At 35.9% G+C, this 19,329-nt stretch overlaps 1 protein-coding gene across 1 annotated transcript in view; it reads right to left on the bottom strand.

The window, feature by feature from the left end:
• ROCK1 (Rho associated coiled-coil containing protein kinase 1) overlaps nucleotides 1-19,329 on the bottom strand; it is a 93,132-nt gene that overhangs the window by 22,811 nt on the left and 50,992 nt on the right. Inside the window, exons 12-25 of the mRNA XM_056330147.1 lie at nucleotides 18,227-18,315; nucleotides 16,601-16,649; nucleotides 15,891-16,026; nucleotides 15,418-15,509; nucleotides 15,044-15,290; nucleotides 12,492-12,598; nucleotides 11,216-11,366; nucleotides 10,150-10,310; nucleotides 9,098-9,282; nucleotides 8,343-8,412; nucleotides 6,839-6,933; nucleotides 4,801-4,966; nucleotides 3,083-3,176; nucleotides 190-278 (exon numbers count right to left, since the gene is read on the bottom strand). Of these exons, the coding sequence (XP_056186122.1) occupies nucleotides 190-278; nucleotides 3,083-3,176; nucleotides 4,801-4,966; nucleotides 6,839-6,933; nucleotides 8,343-8,412; nucleotides 9,098-9,282; nucleotides 10,150-10,310; nucleotides 11,216-11,366; nucleotides 12,492-12,598; nucleotides 15,044-15,290; nucleotides 15,418-15,509; nucleotides 15,891-16,026; nucleotides 16,601-16,649; nucleotides 18,227-18,315 (1,731 nt within the window). The remainder of the gene's footprint in view (nucleotides 1-189; nucleotides 279-3,082; nucleotides 3,177-4,800; nucleotides 4,967-6,838; nucleotides 6,934-8,342; nucleotides 8,413-9,097; nucleotides 9,283-10,149; nucleotides 10,311-11,215; nucleotides 11,367-12,491; nucleotides 12,599-15,043; nucleotides 15,291-15,417; nucleotides 15,510-15,890; nucleotides 16,027-16,600; nucleotides 16,650-18,226; nucleotides 18,316-19,329) is intronic.

Genomic DNA, 19,329 nt, shown 5'->3' with positions numbered 1-19,329 from the left:
AGAAGTAATACTGAAAAGTACACAGCATAAAAATTCATTCTGTCAACTGTAAATATCAACAAGGCATATTATACATCATGTTTAATATAAACATAATCTTAAAGGCACTAAGTTAGCCACATAAATAATGAACTGAAAATGTATCTGAAATGCAACGTAATTATTGTTATTAAATTGCATAAGTCATACCTGTGTCTTCAGAGTTCTTTCAGTGTTAATGCTCTTCTCATAATGCATTCTAATATTATTGATTTCCTCCTCTTTTTTAATTTCATATTCTGTTAAAATAATATTCAACTTTGAAGTATTATAGGACAAGGTAACTATTTCTAAGCTTAATCACTTCTACAATTGCATCATTTTTTTCCTCCAGTTTCCTGTTGTGTCACTTAATGCTCAAAACAGTTTGCAATGACAAAGGTTACCAGTTTAACACTACTATAATGATAGAAAATTACCAGGAGGATATATCACAAAGGCACCAAGATGAAATACCAAAGCCAGCATACATATTTTTGTTTTCTGGTGATGACTAAGTTTTTTGCCCCACTTCCTTTTGTGTGTGTGCTACCACAAGTGTTTCTGCACTAAGTCAGTACCCACATAGAATAAGACTGATATGACCAGACACATATTCAGTACAGATTCTCAAATCAGGCATAAACAGAACATGGGGAAAAAGGCTTACAAGGAATGACTCTGTCACACACACACTCACCCCCAGTTACTCAATTCTAGCAATCTTTCTATCACACCTCCAGTCTGCTGGTTCGCTCCCAAAGTCTCTACAAGTATGCATTTCACTGGTAAGGATTTCTCCACCAAAACCGCAAACAGTTATTCAAGTACTTTAAAAGTAACAAACTCCATAAACTACAAAATACTGAAAACTGCTTGCTCACCAATCCCTGCTACTACAGAAATGCAGAACTAAGGGAAAATGTTTTAGTATGCCTTACCGCCTGTGTAGCGTCGGCAACAAAACTGGCAACATAAGTAATAAGGCCTTTACTCTCATAGCCAACAGATATTAAAGCATGTATTCCAATTTTCTAATGCTTCCCAAATGCAAAACCATGGGAGTAAACTGAATAACCGTGACTTCCCATACAGTCAGAATGCATGTAAATAGAACAATCCACTGATAGGCGTATGATCACAACTTAAGATTCTGAGTCTAAGCGAGATCTTGAAGAAATTGAAATAATACTGCTTTACTGTAAATACTGGAGATAGGGAAAAGAAACTTTAATAAATACACTGTGTGCAATATGAAATGAGCAAAATAATTTTTGTTAATAAATTCCATGCACACAAGGGCATAGCTGGCATTCCTGACTACTCCTGCAGGAAGTTAGTGCTAGTTTATTTTAAGAGCTGAGGAAGGAGTGTGAGCAGAAACTCACTTTTTTCCTACCTGCTACGCCTGAGGGTTTTAGTTGTTTTCAGCAATAAAGGCAGTGCATGGAAATGGAAGCAATACAATAGAAAGAATGGCAATTTGGAATTACAGAATAGTTTGGGTTGAAAGGCACCTTTAAAGGTCATCTAGTTCAACCTACCTGCAAAAAGCAGGGACAGCTTCAACTCGATCAGGTTGCTCAGAGCCCCTGACCTTGATATGGGGCATATACCACCACTCTGGGGAACCTGTTCTAGTATTTCACCATCATCACTGTAAAAAAAATTCTTCCCAATACCTAGTCTGACTCTATCCACTTTTAGCTTAAAACCATTACCTCTTGTCCCATCACAACAGACCCTGCAAAAATGTTTGCCCTCATCTTTCTTATAAGTCCCCTTTAAGTAATGAAAGGCTGCAATAAGGTCTCCCTGAAGCCTTCTCTTCTCCAGGCTGAACAACCCCAGCTCTTTCAGACTTTCTTCCTAGGAGGTGTTCCATCTCTCTGATCAACTTCATGCCCCTCCTCTGGACCCATTCCAACAGGTCCATGTTTTTCCTTGAGCTGAGGGTTGTTCCAGAGCTGGACACAGCACTCCAGGTTGGGTCTCACCAGCACAGAGTAGAGGGGGAGAGTCACCTCCCTTGACCTGCTGGCCACGCTTCTGTCAATGCAGCCCAGGATAAGGTTGGCCTTCTGGGCTGTAAGCGCACCTTGCTGCTTCATGTCCAGGTTTTCATCCATCAGTACCCCCAAGTCCTTCTCCACAGGGCTGCTCTCAATCCCTTCATTTCCCAGCCTGTATTAATACCAGAAACTGACCCGAATCATGTGGAGGACCTTGCTCTTGGCCTTCTTGAACCTCACAAGGTTCACATGGACCCACCTCTTAAGCTTGTCCAGGTCTCCCTGGATGGCATCCTGTCCCTCAGGCATGTCAACTGCACCACTCAACTTGGTGTCACCTGTGAACTTGCTGAGGGTGCGCTTGATCCCACCGTCTATGCCATTGATGAAGATATTAAACAGTACTGGTCCCAGTATGGACCTTGGAGGAATACCACTTGTCACAATCTCCATCTGGACATCCAGCTGGAGCCATTGACCACTACCCCTGGATGCAACCATCCAGCTAATTCCTCCTCCACTGAACAGTCCACCCATCAAATTTGTATCTCTCCAATTTAGAGAGAAGGATGTTGCGGGGGACCATGTCAAAGGCCTTACAGAAGTCCAGACAGACGACATCTGTAGCTCTTCCCTTATACACTGAGGTAGTCACTCCATTGCAGAAGGCCACTAGGTTGGTCAGGTGGGACTTGCCCTTGGGGAAGCCACGCTGGCTGTCTCAAATCGCCTCCCTGTCCTCCATGTGCCTTAGCATAGCTTCTAGGAGGATCTGCTCCATGATCTTCCCAGGCACAGAGGTGAGACTGACAGGTCAGTAGTTCCTAGGGACCTCCTTTCTACCCTTTTTAAAAATGGGTGCAATTTACAGCAAAGATGTATTTTCCAGATTAAATGAATGATTTAATTAAACAAAATTATATTCCTTTTCATCAAGCCCAAAATAATAGGGAAGATAAACAGAAAGTCTTTTCCCATTTCCATTCTGCTACGTGTGCTTCAAATTCAATTGTGCTTCCTTAGAAAAGAATCAAAACTCCAAAATGACATACCTTCCTCCTGTTTCTTAATTTTTTCACTGATCTCTGAATTTTCCTTTGTTATTAAATCAACATCTTTGGTTAATGTGTTATTAGTTTCTTCCAGCTAAATGAAAACAAAAACATTTTAGAATAAAGAACTTGCCATAAATTCTAAAAATATTTATAGTACTATTATTTTAAATAACCTTAAAACTGTAATATCCATTTACCTGGAACACATTCCTCAGATTATACACAAAAAAATCTGCTCTACCTTTCAAACCTGACTTTTTTTTTTAAATGGTGCTTTTCTTCTAAGCTGTCTTGATTTACCAAGCTCGAAATACACCTAACCCAGAAAGAATTATATATTTTTTTAAAGAACTTTGCAGGACTGACAACACTGTAGTATATAATTAAAAACTCAAGCAAAATCAGATTGTCAGTTATCAAATGTGGCAATTTTCAATTAATGTGTGGTACTTGGAAAGAAGTAGCGCTCAGAGTCCTGATCCCCTGAATTCAGACAGAAAAGCAACTGATAGACGATACAACTCCAGCATTCAAGGTTAGAGTACACACATGGCATCTGCTGCTGAACTATTGTCATATATGCTGAAGAACAGGTATAAATCAGTATGAATATAAACCAAAATTTGGTCTAAGTCAAAGCATACCTAGGTATATATGTACATAGGTTTGGGGGAAAAAAAAAAAAAAAAGTACCACATACAAAGGAAAACCATCACATTTTGAATATGCTAGTTGCCACAGTTAGGATCATTTTGCTAACCTCTTAACACACACATTAAAAACCAGACATAACTGCATTCCTGAAAAAAGCTTTTGCTTGAAGCCTATGGAAATAATTGTGTATTGAGCTGCCTGACAAAATTATGAGAATATGTGAAACCAACAAACTTATTGGCAAGAAAGTATTCCTTCGATGCCATAGGGAGACAGTCTTCTAAATTAAGACATGGTGGTATTCAAGGGATTTCGAGCTTATAATAAACAGGTGTAACAAACTCTACTTCCATTATCTTTACACAGAGAAGTAACATCCACGTTAGCACTAACAGAAAGCTTTGAGCAACTGATCCAGGTTCAGTTACACCTACAGTATTACTGAAGATTTACACCTCCAGGATTCTTAGGAAAATCTGCATAGCTGATGCTAAATGGGAAAAAACCAACAATGATAAAATAACTACACTATATATGGCTTGCTATTTGAAACTCCTTGGTTAAGGTATTTGTGAACTTGACACCAATACTGAAGGGCTACACTATAAAGTATCTTCAAAAATTCCAGTTTGGGGCTTGTTTTTGGTTTTTTAATAGTTCACCAATGAGAAGAAGCTCAAGACTTTCAAGTGTTTTTTTTTCAAAGGACTAAGTTATTTTGCAATAAGTCTCCAATACACAGCTCCACAAATTTACAAGATTTAAATACATTGGGGAATAACAAGAAGCAGTTACAAAAGGCTTAGTAACTGAATTATAGATATTCACTTGATTTTCATTCTGGCTTTACCTCTGATCCATCACGTCTACATTTCTTTGGGAGTTCACATGATGGGATTTAAATGTTTAAGGTTCCAACTGAGTCCAAAACTTAAGATACTTAAATAGTTATCACTTATGATCACACAACTTAATAAATTAAAGTAAAAACATAAATGTATGTTTCCAGCTGGAAGATAAAAAATATATTTATATGTATTAATTACAGTGGAATAATTTACCCTTCTTATGATGCTGTCTTTATCAGTCATTTCTTGCCTGTGTCTTGATGCTGCTTTTTTGCTTTCCTGACTCAGTTCAAAATACTGTTCTTCAAGGAGTGCTCGTGCCAACCGTTCTGACTCAGCTTTGGTTTCAGCTAAATCCAGCTGGGTAGTGAGTGTTTCTCTGTAAAAAGGACATTAAAATTTTGTTCCCTATGCAAAACATTCCAAATTTTCAGGAAGACTAAAAAACCCAAATTACACCACTCAGATAACTGTCATCTTAGTTTCTTAAGAAAAACATGATTTACTAAACCACATTCCATACACTTGTATCTTTTGATGATTCACACAAGCTACAGCAGCAAGCTTACTGTAATTCAATTAAAATTTCAATCATCCATGAAACATCAACCCTTAGGAAACCAGGTGTCAAATTCTTCTGCTTTTGAAGAATAAAAAATAAAATTAAATTGCATGTACAGTGTGGTCCATCAACAGATACTTAGCCCCATCAGTATTACCAACCTCTTCACACAAGATTACTGCTCATGAAAACGTGTACTCCAGTCTGTCTGAACAGTAAGAAAAATTGCATAAAGCTTCTGAAAACATACAGCGGTTCTATGTCTATGCAACCTTTTGCAGAAAGACTTGCATATTCTATGTACAGCTTGAGAGGCAGGGGCATTAATGAGATACTGCACTGAAGTTAATGTATACACACTTCTAATCAACTCAGCATACAAGCCAAACTTCCTTGCTCTTGCTTGGAGTACAGGCAGAGCTCCTATATGTTTGCCTGCAAAGAAACCCACATAAAGCACGGTGGCCAGTCTAGCACCCACCAGATGTACACAGCAACATGTAACACAGTGCACAGCATGCTGAGATAGAAGTGGCAATACATTACTGCAGTATGGGCTCATGACAGATGCCCCTCCTGCACTGCAAAATACAAAGAGATTTATGCAATGAAATAAGTATTGCTATGGAGTCCACTGATTTGATATATCTGTAGTAGATAAGAGTCTCTACTGCAACAAGGTAACGAAGTACACTCAAGAGTTTGTCACAATTCCCATTGTTGTATCCAGATGAAAAACGTTTATGATGAACATAAAATTGTGGAGAACAGTGTGGAAAGAGAATAAAAGGAAACTATAAAATAAGTAAGAAAAGAGGAAAAGAAGAGAAACCACAGCAGGAATAAAGGAAGTCTCTCCCACCTCCCCTAGCCTTTTTTTCTTTTTAAGTTGGATACTACTTCTAACAACTTTGCACAGCCAGGTATTTTCTCCCTGTATCACATTTATTAATACAGTATCTTTTCTTTCTCCCTTTCTTAGCCCACTGAAATGCATCATGAACACTACATAACCTCCTCTGTTTAGACCATTTTGCAATGCTTAAGAATGAGACACCCCGAATTTAGAACAGAGAAACTCTGCTTCATGCATAAGGCTACAGTCTCCTTCAGAATACATATGTATTAAATAAATATATATTATATGAATTACTAAATTGGAAAAACAAGCTTAAAAAAATTCTTTCCTTATTTGCTAACTTAGAAAATAATACATCACAATTAATGGTTGTTGGATTAACTGGTTTGCTGTAATCTGAAGTATACTAAACTTAGAATTCAAATTATTTTCCTTATTTTTTTCCTCCAGTTATTTTATTGGCTATAGAAAGATACCAAGTAATTATCAGGATAACATAAAAAAAATTATTATACAAGCAAGATGATTACAACAAATCTGAATTATTTTTTTAAAATTCTGCATCTTCCTAAATTCTCAGAAGTCATCATTCTTCTTCCAGACATTACAAACAGAGTCCAAAGCAAATATGAACAACCATATTTGGCTTTGTGGGATATCATAGGTAACATCCTCTGTATCTACCATCTTATAAGGCGTTATGGAACACTTTTGAGACCTGTCTTTTTCTGAAGGAATTAAACATTCTAAATCTGATTCAAAATCTTCATGAGTGAGACCATACTACATGGAAAAAGTTAACGTATATTTGAGAAACACAATGGGCATACTTTTCATTTTGCAATTCCTGCATTTTTCTTTGAGTGTCTTTATTCTTTTCATTCATTTCCTCTTTCAGTTCCTTAACCTGAGTTTTGTAAAGTGTCTGTAAAAGAAAGCATAAAAAAAAGAATCATTATTGAAATTCCATAGTGAAATTCTTCACTGGTTTGAAACTGTCAAACCCCAACACATGCCAGTGCTGTCTTCAATGGAATTTTCCCCCTCCTGCCTGCCTGCGATGCTCCTTTCCAGTTTCCCTTGTGTAGGGAACTCATGTGACCAGGTTAGTTTTCAATCTTCTAGTCTGGTTTCCTACATAGTTGTACAAACATACCTGCTGACAAAAGGGAAGGCAGGCACTAGGACAGAGCTGAGCAGGTCTCTTGGAGACAACAGGACAAAACTGCATCCTCCTGTAGCATCACTGTCTCAAAATGTCAGTCAAACAAGCCTAACAGTGTCCTATGTTTCCACCTGTTGTATTTTTTTTGTATCCATGTATCTTTTCTCTTAGACTGTTTTTTTGTGCAAAGACTGACTTTGTCTTAATAACTGATGCAACAGAGGTCTGATTTACATGAATGACTTCTGTTCTAAATTACTGTATTGTTATTAACACCACCAGTAATTCTGAAAGTTCAAATCTGATCTCCTACAGTAAAATACTTTTGATAAATATTCACACTGAATTAAAAATGTCTCTTTTAAACTACATGCTAGTGAAAAAAGGGAAAACTGAGAATGAAACACAATACTCTGGATCTTCTTATTAGCAACATGTCATGGAGAAATGCACAAAAATCTGTAACACATAATGAAATTACAATCATATGCAGTTCAGTAAAACAAAATTTTTTATTGCCTCTCCAAGGAAGAACCAAATTTAACAAGTACTTCCCAAAGTGAAATGAGGCTGTTCTTATTCACAAATGTTATTTGAAGTTCAGGCATTATAGAGCATCTTACGCTACTGTTTGCTTTCACAGAAATAAAACAGACCAAACTAAATCTATGAAATAAACATTTTGACTACCTGGAGTACCAAATAAGGCTCTTCAGGGACTCAGGTGCAGAGAAGGTGTATTTTTATAAGGATGAGGAATATGTACAGAATGCTATGGATCTTAAATATACTTATGGTAGATCAATAGCATGGAATACATTCCAGTAAGTATGGAGATTCTGAACTCTCTATAAAGTTTGCCATTGTGTCAGAAAAATAGCTGTTTTCCAATCTCAAGACAGGAACTACTCTGATGAATAATTCAGGTAAAAGCTACTCAATGAAACATGTAAGATTGGAAAAAAAAGACAAAGCAACTTAGCAGATAGACTATCTAATGTTCTCTAATTTTTTGTTCATTGTATTTCCAGCAGCATTTTGTGAATTGCTGATTTATGCCAGGTTATTTATATTTAGAAAACTTTAATATGTCAAACTATTCACTGTTCAATGATTCCATTGAAACAATTTGTCAAAATGTAGTACTCTCAATTCTTTGCAAGTCTTACCGAAAAATACTGCTCAGCTTCAAGTTGATCCTGAAGCTCACGCATTTGACCTTCATTTCCTCTGTACTGTCTTTGAAGAAATAAAAAAGGAAAGCATATAAAAGTCAGCTACTAACAAATGACAGGCAGACTACTTCTAAGCAGAAAAGTACCCTATGAAGATCTTACATTTGCACACATATTATTTCACAATGACCAACAGTTTGTTGTATCCTAAACTTCCGATTTAAGTACATTCCTTATTCTACCCCAATGACCATTTCAGTACATAACTTAGAAGACAAAGAGTACTTTAAATGGAAAAATGTTAAGTCAGCTGAAAGAAGATATGATATAAGCCTAATTATTGAAAAATGTCTTCAATCAGCTTAAGAAATGTTAAGAAAAAGGATCAGGTAGTTAAAGGGGAAAAAAAAGCTACTGACTCCTATACAGTAAAACTAAAAGACCCATATGATTTAATAAGTAGTATCACAGTCAATCCATAAAGAAGTCACCCAAATATAAGTGGCATATATATATATGTCTTGACATAGAATGATGAGCTAAGAATTGTTCTGCATCATAGCTCATAACAAAAATATTCCAACACTGAAGGCTACATACAGAAATCATAACATGCAGCTAAAAATACTCTTTTGGTTTAGCAAAAAAATGCCTATGTTCCAGAGAACTTTTTTTAGTAACAGGAACAGGCAAAACAGTACATGTATAATAAAGCAACTTTTTCCATTTTACTTCAGATTTTTACTTACTTAGCAAGTTGAGCCAACTCAAATTCCAGTAACCTCTTTGCTTCCAACAACGTATTGATTTCCTGTTTCAGCTGCTTCTCAGAACCCTTCAAGTTATCTGCTTCAAAAGCTTGTGCCTTTAATTCATTCTGTGCCATTATTCGCTTATTCGTCTCTTGTTCTAGCTGAAGCGTTAGATTCCTTACCTAAATGAGAAATATTTCAATTTGGGAGCATTTCTGAATAACCAATTGCACATGGTTGAAAGTGTTTCATATATGGTACATTTTACGTGAAACACCATTGCATAGATGCTACACATTGTACAATACATACAAATATTCCTGAACCTCCAAACACTTCAGTGCAATAGAAAGCTGCTGCCCTTACAGAACGTACTGACATGACACTGCATGATGATAAAGCTTCCCCATACTTAGCTTATTTCAAAGTTCCAAATGTGTTTTATCTTATCTTAAAGGCAACAATGGAAGAAACCCAAATTGTCTGCTGAAAGGTCCTGCAAACCTCTCTGCATTTCAGATGTTAAAAACTTGTCACCCTAGAAAAAAATGCAGTCTACCAGATAAATAAAACCTAATTTACTGAAGTCGTGACCCCTAAGGAAGGTGTTATAACCTTCATTCATAACCCAGTGTCCTGTGAAGAAAAAGTAAGCAAGACACTGTAATTTGTAGTTTTCACATTCAATATTCTAATTGCATATTTCCTTGGACAAATGCTTCTCCGGAGAATGCAAACTCAGAACTGCAAACCATCCAAACCAATCTGACTACACAGTCAAATTCACAAGCAAGTTTTTCCTTTAAAAAAAGAAAAGGAAACATGAAAAAATTGATTACATTACATTGAGGGCTCAAATATCTAAGGCATCCAAGAGCTGAGAAACAAATGAAAAATATCTAAAACTATTTAGGCCAACTATCTTCAGTTCTACTGAGAGGGGTATTATACAATGACATCAGTATAAGTTAATTTAATTTTCTATTTCTTGGTGCACATATTATTTCTTATTTATATAGAAAATTGTTAGTGATGAACATTTTACTTACTTCATCTTCCAGTCTCTCCTTTTGCTCAAGAAGGTGTTCCAGTTTCTGCTGAGATTGCTTCAGGTCAAAGTCCAGCATGGAACACTGTTTTTCAGCTTGAACTATCCGATTTTCTGCCCTTTCTCTTGCTGCCCTTTCTTCCCTTATTTTTTTTTCCATCTCTAATATAAGATTAAGGAAAGTAAAACAACAAAAATGAGTATGTAGTATCTACAAGAATGCTTTTTGTAAACACAGTCCTAAACATCCCAGTATTCTTCAGACCCTTTGGTTCAGCTATTTAAGCTCTTTTTCTGTTAGATGGACTGACTACTACCTATAAACTTCCTGGCATTATTACTAAAAACACTAAAAAAGAAATGTAATTCGAATTTGCATTCAAAACACTGGAATATTATTATGACTACTGAAAGACTAATAGTGAAAGAATTAAAAAATGCAGATTCTTGAATTAATCAATAAAGGCAAAGTTTCATTTGCATGAATGGATCGTAAAGTGAAAGAAAAGCGCTATCATTTGTATCAGCTTTCTGAAAAGTTACAAACTACACATTCAGGTACCAATGACCCTCAGAAAGAAAATCTTATATATTTAATTAAGATACCAAGACACAGCTTTGATTCATGGATATGTATCTATAAAAGAAACTTCATCACATTACCACTGTGCCTAATAAAACACCAATATTTTTAACACAGTTACATAGGAATGAATGCTCCAAGACATCTGTCTTAATAATGCACTCTTTCAATTTCATTCAGCATTAACCAGAATTTCAAGATTCAATAGCATTTTAGAAGCCAAGGAATGCTTTAAATTGCAAATGCAGTAAAATGTTCAAAACATATAAGAAACAATGCAATTTTTATGGTAGAAGTACCACGCTAGAGAAAAGAATTGAAAATGTGTAGTTTTCACGTTTTGAGATTTTGATATGCATTTTCTTTATAGAAGGCATTAAACACTTCTATAAGAGTACCACATTATAAGATAATGTGTTTTAAGATAATATAATCAAAACATCTTTTATTATATATTCACCTGAAACTTGCAAGAAACACTTACCACACATTGCAACTGATCTTGCCTCCTCTATTGACTGATGTTTGTCAGTTAATCGAGCTTTAGTCACTTTGTGTTCATTTAGTTCCTGTTCTAACCGGTCTTGTAATGACTTGAGTTTGTAGTTCAAATCTATCTCTAAATTATTCTTTTCCTAAAGATAAGAAAAAAAGTTACCGATTTCTATAATATCAGAGGGAAACATTTCCCTTCTTCTCTTTCTTAAGCATTAACCTTTTGTTATGAAGAAATTATCAATGTTATTTTTCATGTTTAATAAAGAATGGTAACAGATAAAAACTGTACTCAGTGCTCTGGAGAAAACTTCATTAAATTTTTCAGTAGTCTATAAATCTGTAAGGTAATGGAAACTTCTCAGTTTGAATTATCAGTAGTCATGTAAATTGGAAACATACAACTAATCTACCAATAACACTAGCACACAGAGGAATTAGAATTCTGGGATGCATTCTGTTATTTCACTGTTGAGATTGCCAGCCATTAACAGTAACACATGAAACAAGCAATACAGAGAAACTTCCAGAGACAAGGACTTGCCTTTGCATCACTGCTTCACGTAACACCAAATGACAACAGTAACTCCTTGCACTTTCCCTCATAAGTAGTCATGTATCTCTGTTTTATTTGGATAGACCACACAGCACAGAAAGTCTTTAGCTGACCTCAAAACACAGGCTACAAAGTTAGCTCTATCTGGAAAAAGGGTGCAGGATTTCCTTTTACTCTTCTTGTTTCTCCATCTTGGGGTGGGAATCAGAGATGCTGGGGAACATGCTGCTACCATTCTTTAAGAAGGAAGGAAGGAAGGAAGGAAGGAAGGAAGGAAGGGGGAAAGGAAACTGAAACAGTTCAGCGCCAAAGTTGATTAGAAGGTCTAGCACTGATCCGGTCAAAATCCAGTAAAAGCAGAAAATTAAATTTCAAGTTTTTAAAATATTCAATTCATAGATTTTCAGGAGGCAAGTCTCTGCAGTGATAGCTAGACAGCCAGAGAAAAATTACTTGCTATTGGCAGAAGTGTTGAATCAGTGATAGTGAATGACAAACACAATTTTTACGCCCAAAGCTACAAGTAAGAACTACCTGAGGACCTGCGAGACTTACCATCCTGATGAGATTGTAAATTAGCATTATTCAATCATTTCAACACAAGATTGATTCACAGCAAGAACACAGGACTTAGCAACATCAATAAATACTACTTGAAAATAGTCAAAAGCTGACAAAGACCTTTAGCCTCAACATCATTTTACTGTACCTTTTCTGAATGATTAAGCATATCCTGTGCTTGTTTCCTTTCTGCTTCCACTCTTTCAAGATTGTTTTTAATGTTTTTTACTTCTTCTTGTAAAGTTGTAATCCGAACTGCCATAAGAAATTAAACATCATTCAGTATTAGTTACTTGACTTAGATCAATATGCTTTTCCACCTTTATTGACTTCTGGGCCCCTAAAATATTTTTACCTTCAAATTGTCCAGACATGCAAAGGCTGTATATCAAAAAGGAAACCAATCTTTTTAGCCACGCTTTATGCATGCCATTAGTAACAATTGACCAAAAAAACAATCACATGCAAAACTTGGTACCTGCCTTCCATCACTTCCAATATCTAATATGCGAAATTTATTCCATTAATTCAAGTTCTGCTGTGTTATGCAACAAGCACCTTTTCTGATGTTAACTCCACTAATATGTAGGTTAAGGCACATTACACAGGAAGTTAGGCTCAAATGGATCTACAGGTACTAATACAATATATATTCACCTAACTGACTCAAGTGCTCTGTGTTGGATAGAGGAACTATTCCCCATCCCCCACAGCATCTACCACAAGATGCAGTGTGGCATCAGAAGTTTATACTAAATACTGAGCAGAATCACAGAATATTTTCGTTTGGAAGGGACCTTTAAAGACCATCTAGTTCAATCCCCCCTGCCATGGGCAGGGACATCTTTCGCTAAACCAGGTTGCTCAAAGCCCCATCCAACCTGACTTCGAACACTACCAGGGATGGGGCAATCACAGCTTCTCTGGGCAACCTGTCCCAGGGTCTCATCACCCTCATTGTTTAAAATTTCTTCTGTTTATCTAACATAAATTACACTCTTTTCAGTTTAAAACCATTGCCCCCTGTCCTGTCACAACAGGCCCTGGTAAAAAGTCTCTGTCTTTCTCATAAGCCTTCTTTTGGTATTGAAAGGCCATAACACACAAAGCCTTAGTAGTAGTAGTAATATGTTGTGTGTCTATGTATCTGCATGCCGAAGTAGTAGTATAAATATATAAGCCAAAGCAGTAGCACATATTTCTAGACTGAAGAATTTGCATTACCTCCTTTAAAATAAATACACAAAAATATATTTTTGATTACTCTGTATTACAAGTAATACCTTAAATAGAGTACACAAAAATAGACCTATCGATTCAAATACATCTGTCTACAGTACAGTCTGCTTCACTTAATTCTGAAATACAAAGAGACATCCTGGCAATATATAAGAAATTATGAGATGGAAGAAGATAAAGTCTTCCTAAATCTTATTCTTTCCTCATTCATTTTAAATGTGCTTTTAGAAACTGCTGTATGAGTATGTGAATCACATAAAGCTATTTGGGTATATACCAGCAAAGCACCTTAACCCTACACCCTTCAGAAAAAGATCATTCTGCAGTCTGCTGACTTGGATGTGGCCAAAAGCACATTTTGAAGTGCACAGAATAGTCTTCTATAACCATTTTTATCTCCTGCTTGCAATTAACAACAGACTGGATCAAACTACATTCAGTCATTTCAGAGGAACTTTACAATCATTGAACTGAAACCAGTTTACTGTATTTGAAGCACTGTAAACAGTCAACTTGATTCTGGATAGTTCATTCTTTGCACTAGCAATTTTTACCTTAAACAAACCAACCCAAAACCACCCAACAGTCCTCAACAAAAGATTGTGCCTCATGGAAAGTGATCTTCCATAGTGCAGACAGATGGTTTAAAAAGACAAGTGAAAAGGCAGGATCCATTAGCACAGGCACAGTCATGAGCTAATGCAGGCATCCTCAAACTACGGCCCACGGGCTGGATACGGCCCCCCAAGGTCCTCAATCCGGCCCCCGGTATTTACAGAACCCCTCGCTGCCGCCACCCCACCCCCCCCCCCCCCCCCCTCCGCCAGGGGTTGGGGGGGGAAACCAAGCAGCCGCAGATGACTGCCTGACACTTCATCCGCATGCCGGCCCCTGTTTAAAAAGTTTGAGGAGCCCTGCACTAATGTATCTGAACAGCTTCTAGTACGAAGGATCAGAAGTACAAGTGGTAAAAAGTTTCAGGCATCCTGAAAAAAGGGATTCCACATCTGCATCCTTTACAATGTTCTTCATCTTGCTTATAATGTAGAACCATCAAAAAAGAAAACAAATACAATGTAACAACAAAATAGCATTCTCCACAAATGAAAGAGAAAGTGTAGGGTATGTCAATTTGGCTACTGCACCAAGGCAGTAAGACCCTGTTGTGTCTTCTCTAGCACTGTATCATCTTTTCATGTTTTTGCACCACTGGACTCAGATTTTTAGTCAGGGCAGCCCCAGAGCCTTACAATCAGTATTTCCCACTCATCGATTTTGATACTGTCCCTCCCAAGAGCTGTTCAGACATGATCAGGAAGCAAGATCTAAACATCAGAAATGGTTCTATTAAGTCACACTCAGTTTGCAGGTTGGCTTTCCTCCCTTTGTGTAACTGTACTTTGTTTAACAAAATAGGGTTATCACAACTTTTTTGGTAAAGTATAAATACAGAAGAATTACCCTGTAGTTCTCCAATCATTTCAGATCCATGACTTCTGTCCCTTCGTTCTGATTCCAAAGCTGCTTGCAGTTGGTAATAATCTTTCTCCACCTGCAGTTTTGTGCTTTCTAGAACTCTGCACCTTTCCTGTAGTTCTCTATTCAGTGATTCTACCTGACTTAATGACTTGCTCATTTCTGTGTTACCCTTTCTCAGTCTTGCTGCTGTATCCGATTCTGTCCTCAGCAAATCATTTGCTTCTTCTAGCTGTTAAAAGAAAACAGACAAGATTCTCAAATTTAAAAATTATTAGGGCCAGTTGTACTAAATCTGAATGCTACATACGGCTTCTCAAATCTAAGAAATATGAAAACAATGAACAGAAGCAACATACTTGTTTTTGTAACTGTATTATCTTCTCATTTGTAATTTGTGAATGCTGGCTGATTTTTTTCAAGTCATCCATTTGATCTTTTAGCGTGGACACTGAAGAGAAATGACACCATTAATACAACAGATTAAAAAAAATCCTTAGGTGTTTTTGGGTTTTTGTTGCTTCTTTTTACACAAACACACTGAAATAAATTCTTAGCATATAATAGGTCTTTTGTTGACTTTTTGCTTTTTATACACATTTTTAGGTCACATTCTGTGCTTGCAGAACTAGCATGCACACTGTAGAGACTAGAATTTGAAAATATGACAAAGATACCACGTTCAAATAAAAATAAACTCAACATTTTTGTCCATTATTTGAAAAGATCCCTTTAAAGTTGCACAGCGCTGTAAGATGCTAAGGTAGTAAATTATTCCCCGAAACTTATCATACACCTCATCAGTGTCAAATGCTTGGACAATATGACATACCTTCATTTTCCATGTTCCGCCTTTTTTCGTTCTCTTGTTCAATTTTTCTTTGGTAGTCATTTATCTTATGTTGCAATACCATCTTTTCCTTCTCAATCTGAGACACTGTTGATTCCAAGTTCTTTCTCTGATTTCCCTAAAATTAAAAGCATTGGTATTTTCTGTTTACATTTTAAGGAATGATCCCTAAACTAGTATCTCTGCAACTAATTAATCAAGGAAACTGATGCATCATTTCCAATGAATGGGTTTCTGGCTTCCTTGAAAAGGTTTTCAAAAAAGATGGCTTTTTTTTTTTAAACTTCTACATGACAAATCTACAAAATCACTAGAAAAGTTATTGTTAACATGATTATATGTAAGCAATTATTAAAATTATTGAGGCAACATAAGAACTCAATAGAAAATGATCTGCATATTAATTTTGAGTAACTGATTCTGATAAACTGCAGAGAAATTGCAGTGAGCAAGACTAAGCAAAACATTTAGCAGAGGAAATAGAATTCAGCGTGACTTGCAGAAAGAAAAGTTTTTGAAAATGTATATGGATAAAAATGTATCTCCCAATGCTATATATTGAAATGTGATGGTTTGGTCTCAAATTTCATCTCAGAAGAATTCTTTTAGTCACAGAAGAAATATCTTACATCATTAAAGTACTATCTACATGCTTTACCCAGCTAAGAAGGCTTCATTGAGGAAAAAATTACCTCTTCATCCAGTTCTTTCATTATTTTGTCTAGCTTTATGTTTGAAGATCTAAAAATAAAACAAAATAATTTAAGCAATATATGTTATATACACTATTTTTCTGGTGATTTGGGACCATTACTGAAGTGAACATTTATATTTTGGCTAACGCTATTTTGTAATAAACATTTGAAATTGAAGAAAACAATCAATCATTAGAAGTAATTTGTAAAATATATTATCAACTTTGCTGCTGGATATATATGCAAGAGTTTAGGTGCCACATTTCATCCCTTAATATGCAAATGTAAAAACAGCTTATGTACAGAACAGGTTATTCTTAAAATTAGAATACCCTGGTGAACTGCTAAAACTTCCTCCAGTTGTGAACCTTCTAAGTATCTAAATTGGTTCATTAATTCAACAGTAGGCAGCTCCCTACTATGGATAAAGATATTTGAATTATTTTGAAGTCTCTGTTGAAACAACATATTAGGCCATAGTACTATACAGAGAGTAAGGTTAGGTGCGTAGTACAGCCTCAGTTAACTGGCAATAACACTGACACATCCACTGCATTTTTGTAGCTAGCTATCCCTCTTCAAAGAGATAACAAAAAAGGACGCAGATAATGTTACTTGGCAGGTACAATAAAGGAGCAGTTACAGCAATATATCTTATCTATTAACTCTGCAGTAAATGGTATGATATAACAGAAAATACACGGTTGTACTCTTGATAGCTTCAGTAGTACTGCAGGAAGACAAGTTACTGAGTATCATTCAAGCAACACACCTCCTGCGAAGCAATCAGAACGAGTGGGCAGTGAAGTTGTGTTTAAGTAAACAACAGTGTGACAGCCTACACTCCCACCAGACCATTTTGGCTACCATTTCCCACGTAAGCAGCTTATACAGCTATACACTACAGTCCTAATTCACAAGCCTGAATTCTTCCTATATCCTACACCTAGTGTTGCCTCTTGGTTTTATTGAGGCCTTGAGGAAAAGACTTCAAAAGGAGCAGCTAACTGAAGGAGAATTTATTTTGCATTAATATGAGTAAAAATTGCTGATTATCAGAAAAGAAGAATCCCAACTGTTTGTTCCTAAGTGTAGCTGCAAGAAATACGCAATTTCTCATGTAATGTAGCTATTTCTTCAGTACGGTAGAATCAAGATTTTAGAAAGCAAATAGTTGTTCTTATCTATCAGTCACCAGAGAAAAAAGGAATGTGTTTTTTCCAACAAGTACCATGTATTTAGAAACCAGACAGTTATTTTTAATAATGCGATATATGCCATATCTACAGTATTTTATGTTTTTTAAAAAATCAGCATGATCATTGTGTACTTCAGTTCAATAAAACATCTGAATTCAGAGATACTGGGTAAAATCAAACATTCATGTATTCAGAAAGACTATGTTTTACATGGGTGCCAATGAAACAAAACATTTTCTTCATACTACATTCAAAAAAAGCATTTAAATATTGTTTTAGAATGACTTAAACCAGTGCCTGGAAATCCCTTGGAGAACTACAGTACCATTCTTAGCGTTATTTTGGTAATCACTAAAAAAGTAATACAAAACTGAAGTGTTAGATGTATTTAAACTATGTAAACAATTAAAGTTCAAAGTCTTACCTGCACTTTTGCTCCATTTCATCTTTCAACTGCATTTCATTATGTAGTTGTTCTTCCAACTCATAGATCATCTTCTGCATATTTTCCAGCTTTAAATATATATTTGTACATGAAAGAACATGCATTGAATTTAAAAACTTTAAAAAAGTAATTCAGAATATTCAGTGCTGCTTACGTTGTATCACAGCTTGCTTACTTGCTTCTATCTAAACGCTAGATCTTTACCTTATTAAAACGTGACACCCCCTAAAAAGATTCTAAAAAAGTTACAAGAAACAACTTTGATATTACACATTTTCATCATCTGCAGAGTAAAAAATTTTAGGTTTATGAATAGTTCTGTCAAAATTCACAGGGTTAAGCTAAGTCAAATCCTCTTTCTTTTAAGTCCCTTCAGAATTGGACTAAAGATAATTACTGCAAAGATGTAAGAAAGCATTTTAATTAGTCTCTTTTTCTAACCTGAACCACCACATGTATTTTGCAACACATCTTCAGGCTCTCAATAAGTTCAGGAAGCAGAACAAGGCTTGTCAGTTATTAGCAATGGGGAGAAAATGCTCTTACTATCTATTTAGCCAGAGATCATTTTTATAGCTAGCACTGTACTGAGGTTTGAAAATAGGAACAAACTTCCAATGTTAATACAGAACATTACTGTATAGCATGTACTGTTTGCCAGCAGGATAAAATCAGAAATAAATTCTTTTCATGTAGTCTCAAAGTATCTACTTTCTACTAGATCTCTCGGCACAATAACCCCACTCCAATATCAGCAAAAACCTCAATTAACAACAAGATAGTGTCAACTTTGAGGAAGTTCATTAAGTCAAGATCATGCTGATTCAGTCTTAAAACTTTTCACTGATCTTGTCAAGATTTCAGCCTTATTTAGCTTTCCCACATTTCCCTCAACACTCTTGAAACTGCATAGAGAAGATCAACAGTCCTAATCTAAGCTCTCTTCAAAGCAACTTATTGAAGTGGTTCTGACCCTTTGTTTTCCTGTTCCTTGTTTTAACTTCAAAAACTCTGACAACTGCCTGACTTGTTCTGCACAATCATCCCAGAAAAACAGCAACAAAACAGTTCCTGCTAAATCT

This window comes from Falco biarmicus, chromosome 3 (genome assembly GCF_023638135.1).
Source record: "Falco biarmicus isolate bFalBia1 chromosome 3, bFalBia1.pri, whole genome shotgun sequence".
NCBI classification, from domain to species: Eukaryota; Metazoa; Chordata; class Aves; order Falconiformes; family Falconidae; genus Falco; species Falco biarmicus.
The sequence above is the reverse complement of the archived record's forward strand: the minus strand, read 5'-3'. Positions and strand labels throughout refer to the sequence as shown.